Genomic DNA, 6,700 nt, shown 5'->3' with positions numbered 1-6,700 from the left:
CACACATCCCCCAAATCTTTAATACTAAACTTGGAGCAACTGAATTGCTTACAAATGACCCATTTAAAACCAAACACTATTTGCTAAAATAAGTTTCTACAAATTAGATTTTGCACTTTCATAATTTACCAGCTCCTGCATCATGGAGCATAGCTTATTCTTAGTCTATTTTAAAAATAGGTGACCCTTTGTGTCATGGAAAAAGAACACAAAAACATGTATTCCTGAAGGACTGCTCAGGACAGTGATCAATTTATAAAATATAGCCTGATTAAAAAAACTAACTGGTATGAAAATAATAGGAATAGTAGTAAGTTTCCGACAGCAGCAAATCCTTGTGCATCTCTAAGCTCTAATTTTCTCCTTTCCTTACAGATCTGTTTCCCTATTGGTGTCCAGACAGAGAGCATAGAGGGATTTTCTGAGATCTACATTACTTTTAGCTTTGATATTGGTTTTCTCTAAAGAGCTGGTGCCATTGTTGAACCCCTCACTGTTTTCCAAGTGCACAACAGATTTGTTCAGAGAGTTTTTACTGGATCTTCTCTTTGCATCTCCCGCCGTTGTGCTGCCCTGAGCACTACTGTGCTCTTCTTTGAGAATAGCTTGCTCTTCATGATCAGTCTCTCGGTGGTAGAAGTAGTTGAAGTTGGACACAATGACAGGGACAGGCAGGGCAATGGTGAGCACACCTGCAATGGCACACAAGGAGCCAACAATCTTGCCCCCCACGGTGACAGGTCGCATATCCCCATAACCAACAGTGGTCATGGTCACCACAGCCCACCAGAAAGCATCGGGTATGCTGGAGAAATGAGACTCAGGGTCATCAGCCTCAGCAAAATAGACAGCACTGGAGAAGAGGATCACCCCGATGAAGAGGAAGAAGATGAGGAGTCCAAGCTCTCTCATACTGGCTTTCAAAGTCTGTCCCAAGATCTGCAGCCCCTTGGAGTGCCTGGAGAGCTTGAAGATCCTGAAGACCCTGACCAGGCGGATGACTCTGAGGATGGCCAAGGACATGGCTTGCTGCTGGCCCCCACCCCCATTGCTACTGCTAGCCCCAGGCTGCTGCTGCTCATGGGCCAGCTCCGTGCCCAGGGTGATGAAGTAGGGGATGATGGCCACGATGTCAATGATGTTCATGATGTTGCGGGAGAACTCGGGTTTGCTGGGGCAGGCAAAGAAGCGTACGAGGAGCTCAAAGGTGAACCAGATCACACAGGTGGTCTCAATGATGAAGAAGGGGTCTGAGAGGCTGCTGGGTGGCTGCATGGGTAGGGGGTCCCCGGTCGTGCCATTCAAACCTCCGCTTTGTGGGGGCAAGGGCACAGGCATCTCCCTCTCATCCCTGAATTCGGGCAGGGTCTCCAGGCAGAATGTGATGATGGAGATGAGGATCACCAGCACGGAGACAATGGCGATGGCCCGGGCCGAGCTGGAGCTCTCGGGGTACTCAAAGATGAGCCAGACCTGGCGCTGGAACTCGTTGCGAGGCAGAGGCTTCTCCTCCTCCTTGATGAAGCCCTCGTCCTCCCGGAAGCGCTCCATGGCCTCATCGCCCAGCTGGTAGAAACGGATCTCATCGGCAAAGACATCAATGGAAACATTGACGGGCCGGCGGAGCTTGCCCCCAGACTGGTAGAAGTAGAGGATCCCGTCGAAGCTGGGCCGGTTGCGGTCGAAGAAGTACTCATTGCGGAGTGGGTCGAAGTACCGCATGCGCTTATCTGGGTCTCCCAGCAGCGTGTCGGGGAACTGGTTGAGGGTGCCCAGCTGGGTCTCAAAGCGTAGCCCGGAGATGTTGATCAGCACCCGCTGGTGGTGCAGGGCACCCCGGCTCGCCGCTGCCGCCACCTCCTCCTCCTCCTCACCCGCCGCCGCCATGGCCATGCCCCGCCGGTGGCCCCCTTCCTCGGGGGGTCCCATCTCGTGTTGCGGTGCTGGTTGGGGTACCGGTTGTGGTATCAGTTGGGGTGCCCGTTGGGACGTCGGTTGAGGTGCCGGTTGGGGTGCCGGTTGGGGCGGTTGGGGCGGCGGCGCCCTCCTGTTGAGGCTGCCCGCCCTGCCGCTGCGGGGGCCCGGCGGTGCCCCCTCCTTGCCGTCGCTCAGCCGCGGCGCGGCGGCGGCGGAGCCCGCGATGTGGAGCAGGTCGCTCCGTCGCCGAGCCCGCCCGCTGCCGCCGCCGCTGCCGCTGCCGCCGCCGCCGGTCGCGACATCCTCGCCGCCCGCGATAGCCGTGGCGCCGCCGTTCTCCAGAGTCACCAGCGCGATCTCCATGGGCAGCGGCGGCGGGAGGCGGGCATGCTGCGGTCGCCGCCGGCCACCTCCGGGCGGCCCCCTCCTCGCAGCGCCGAGCGGCCCGGGGGAGCCGCCCGGGGACCCGGATATGAAGGGGAGATCACCGCGATCGCCTGACGTCAACGAGGATCCCTTCTCCTCCGCGCATCCCCCTCCATCCTCCGGGCTGCCGCGTCCCCGGTCCGCCCCGCCCCGCAGCCCCCGCAGCCCCCCGACCCTGCAGCTGGGTTTACCGTGCGGCCCCCACGCGTAGATGACTTGCCAAAGGGGCTGCGAGCAGGGGGGGCTCCGGCTGTCCGACCCCGCTCCACCCATCAGGAAAATCATAACCGAAAGCCCCGGGGATTCCCAATGTGTGCCCCCCCTCCCGCTCCTCCAGCGCATTGAGAACAAAGAAAGGGAATGGGGATGCTTTGCTTTGTTTTGCTTTGCTCCCCAGCCTCCCCCTCTCCCTCACCATGCAGCTCCAAAGGGTGTTTCTAAAGCCAGCGGAAAACAATGTTAGTAATTGCAGTCTGGGACCATGCTTTCCCCGTGATGCATCCTTAAACGCACATCCAAGGCTGATACGTTTCAACAGACGCACATTTTATTAGAGAAAATGAATTGAAGCAGCTTTATATGATAAGACGACTTCAATTACAGTTCAGTAATACAATCAATGCTAAGATCTTATTTTCTCTATTCAAACCGCGAGTTTATCTATTCTATGCAAGGTCTACCAGAAAATGTTCTAAATATGTACACAAATAGTGTAGGATTAAAACGTATACATATAGTCTTCTAGAGTTTCTGGGTTTCTGACAACACCAAGTGTAGGAAATATTAAGTGAAAAAACACTTTGCCTTTCAGGTGGTATCATTGCAGAGACATTTTTATTGAATCCTTGTGGTAGTACTCGTAGATCCATCAAACACTTTACCTAGATTCACTGGGATTAATGGGTTTTCACTTAATTTAATCCATTACCTCTGTATATGAAATATGCCCAAAGATACTAGAAACCACACCAAAATAGAAAACCAGGATTAATTTGAATGATTATTGTAAGTGATAATTTGTCTATGACATGGTCGTGTTCTGTAATGTACCTCTGAGATCTGAGCACAGAATCACTGTCCTATTATGCCATTGTGTAGGTGAAGTAAAGGACCACTTTACTCACATGAGTAATTCCTAGAAGCAAAATTACAGATGTGTTTTCTAGAGCAGCCCTTTGTAAATAATGGGCCTCTGATTTATAGGAATGTATCAGACTGCTAAAGTGCATTATAATACCCTTTGGAACTGGCAAACTCTGCAATAAATACAGGCACACCTGTGCACCCTGACAAATAACAGCTGACCTGTTACCATTGCATATCAGGGATGATAACTGAAGGAAGGTCTTGCACGCTGGAAACTAGTCTGCTTTTCTAGCTATGTCAGCTCCTCTAATGCAAGATATTTCCCCTCTAAACCTTGCCTCGGGACTAGTCTTTTATTTAAAGAGGAAACATCCCTAGACAAGTTCACATGGATCTCCCAGAGGCAATGCTAATTGGAATTAATAAGTTGCACCCCAGGAGCTGCAGTGCCTGGCCATCACAGCAAACACCTTTGGATTCTTCTCAGTGAATACGTCTCTATCACAGAGCCAAATCACAGGCATCCACAGACACTCGGCTGTGCTTTCATCTGCACAATAATATTATCAGTAACACAACAAAAACCAGGTGACTTGACAGCACCTGTGCTTGTTCCCTCAACTCTATAGGTTTTTCATCCAGTGTGCTGTTCCTGCATGTGTTCAAACATACACACCTGCCCTCTCTCCATCTGCAAAACCCCCTCTCAGGGAACTCACCCCACAAGGGTGATATTTAGTCTTGGCGTGCAACCACCTTCAATTTACATGACCTGTCATTGCATGAGACCAGTGTCTGCAGGCTCCCACAACCAAACCAACCACCTAGAGGAACATATGTATGCTAACCCTCTCCCACACTTTCAAGCATCCCTCATAGAAACCCACATCCATTCTCAGTCCTGTTCCCACATTTCACCTCCCACTCCTAGAGATACTTTCAAAAATTCCCCTATCTTCAGTGCTGTGGCAGACAGCCTTTTGAGGAATTCATCCTAGGAGAGATGACTCTGTGGGCAGAAAAAAAGGGCTGCTTCTTGCTGCTTCTCAGACTGATGTATCCATTCTCCCATTCCTTCATCAACAAGAGGGAGCTGCACTTCAATGATGCCTGGGAGAGATTACTCTGAATTATGCTACCCTGATTAAAGACCAAGTTTCTAGCCCTTTTCAATGTTGTGTTGCAGTGTTCACATCCTGAATTTGCAAGCAGATGGGATTATGCTGAAGTGCTAAGAAAAAGACAGACTTGCTCACTTTCATCTTACTGAAAGCCTTACTGAAAACCTGATGAAGAAAATGTACATTATTAATTGATATAGCAGGAAAACACAGCTGCTCTGTTTAGTTTAAGTAGAATATATCTACATTCTTTGCAGCTCTAACAATTCTGACAATTTAGGATGCTATCTGTATATGTGGGTGCAAGGGAAGAGGGGAGGAAAGGGTGAGGAGAAAGTGGGAGGATAATGTTAAAGGGGAAGAAACATCTACTCCAAGCAACAAATTTCAAAGGGCAATGCTAAATAAGCATTCCTAATTTTCTGAGTGTGATGAAATGACTACTAACACTTTCTTGAAGAGCAGCCCAAACAGCAGAAAGCAAAAATATTGAGAGAAAATATGACACAAGACTAGTGGGACATACCAAGTGCTGTGCTACTGATGTTATAATCAGGTACTCTCTGACAAAGAATTTACTTCTCTCTATACTGGTGAGTTAACAAAAAAAATATTTTTTTACCCTAAACACATGCACATGTGCGGTCAGCCCCATACATTCCACCAAATCCACACCCAAACTTACCATTCCATGAAGTTCCCACTGCCACTCAGTTCTCCTAATCCAGTCATGATGCCTGTTGTCATCCCCTCTAAATGAGGTGATGCTAGTGTTGCTTCCCCCCCCCGCCCATCTAGTCTGAGATTCTTCCAAGATTCCCTGCTTTACCAGCTAGTTCCTATGAGAGGCACACACAAGCTTTGCAGAAGAAATTCTGTCAAAAATAGAGATTTTCTGTCTTCTCCCTAAAGGTGACATTCCCAGCGCCCCCTTAGCAACGTCTCCATGTGGATAAAAGAAGAACCTAATCATTTTGCCCTGCACAGCACCCTGCAAGGGACCTGAATTACACATAACTATGCTCCGACCTGTTTAATCATGTGCACCACACATGAGATGTCTGTAATTTCTTTACCTCATCAGCTTGGCCTGCATATGATGTATATTCATGCTAGCTCTGGCCTTTCCCTCCTCTGAGGTACTGAGATAGATGCAGCTGGCTGACCCAAGTTGTCATGGGCTGATGAGCACCACTATTATGCAGCAGGAGTAGCTTCTGGGAGCTGTCGTTCAGTAGGATGCTCATACACTGCAGGATGGTGCCTTCCTGAGAAATGAATGACCTGTCCTATGTTGGGGGTTTTACATGTAGAGAGATCAGAAATGGAGGCAGTCTGAAGATGCTGCATTCATCTACCCATATGCAGACACACATGTGCTATGCATGTTCTGGCATACTTGGCTGGGGACACCTTGGAGACATCCTGCCCTTTCACAAGCACTCCCTCCTGGGCCAACTCTATCACTGTGGAGCAACTGTGGAGCAACTGTAGAGCAACTGTGGAGCAGCAGCATCCCAAAAATTAAAATACAATCCTGAGATGTGGATACACATCCAGCAGCTTCCACAGGCTTGATCTGCCCACAGCCCCACCCTTCAGTGGTGGTAGAACTAGGCATGTGAGCTTCGACACATTTTGTGGGGACAGGGATCCCACAAATGCACCTTGTGGGACAACATGGGCAACTCCACATTTTTATCTCCATGTATTGACTAAATAACATTCCCATCATGTCATATGGTGAGGAGGCTACCCAAAGCAGAGAAGAAAATGAAAGGGTTAAAGGCAAATCTGAGCCTCCTCCACTTGATTAATTCCCCAGCAGCCTGATCCTCTGTTGTGATGATTCAGGCCAGAGAGAGAGCGTATGACAGAGAGACTGCCACAGTCCCCAAGGGAGACCCCAGAGAAAAGACTCTTATTTCCTTTTCAGGAGGATTAAGTACAAGACCATTGACAAATCACACTAAACATCTGGATGCGAGCACTTCATCTATCAAGGCCTAATCCATGAAGTTATTCATTAATGAATTCAACAAATTCACACTCTTCTATATATAGTATCAGCTGATTTTTTTTTTAATGTTTAGCTTGGAGGTGTCTTATATCTGTATCAACAGATTTTTATTTATTGTACAAAGCAATCT

At 49.0% G+C, this 6,700-nt stretch overlaps 1 protein-coding gene across 1 annotated transcript; it reads right to left on the bottom strand.

Annotated features, from left to right (window-relative positions):
- Positions 1 to 369: 369 nt before the first annotated feature.
- KCNA5 (potassium voltage-gated channel subfamily A member 5) lies at positions 370 to 2,280 on the bottom strand. The gene has a single exon (XM_035545961.1). It carries the CDS (start codon positions 2,278 to 2,280, stop codon positions 370 to 372), a length of 1,911 nt encoding a protein of 636 aa, XP_035401854.1.
- Between the last annotated feature and the right edge of the window lie 4,420 nt (positions 2,281 to 6,700).

This window comes from Cygnus atratus, chromosome 1 (genome assembly GCF_013377495.2).
Source record: "Cygnus atratus isolate AKBS03 ecotype Queensland, Australia chromosome 1, CAtr_DNAZoo_HiC_assembly, whole genome shotgun sequence".
Taxonomy (NCBI): Eukaryota; Metazoa; Chordata; class Aves; order Anseriformes; family Anatidae; genus Cygnus; species Cygnus atratus.
This window is presented reverse-complemented; position numbering and strand designations above follow the sequence as displayed.

Bases quoted from the DNA above. Each gene is read 5' to 3' on its own strand.
- KCNA5 (XM_035545961.1), bottom strand. From the start codon at position 2,280: ATGGAGATCGCGCTGGTGACTCTGGAGAACGGCGGCGCCACGGCTATC.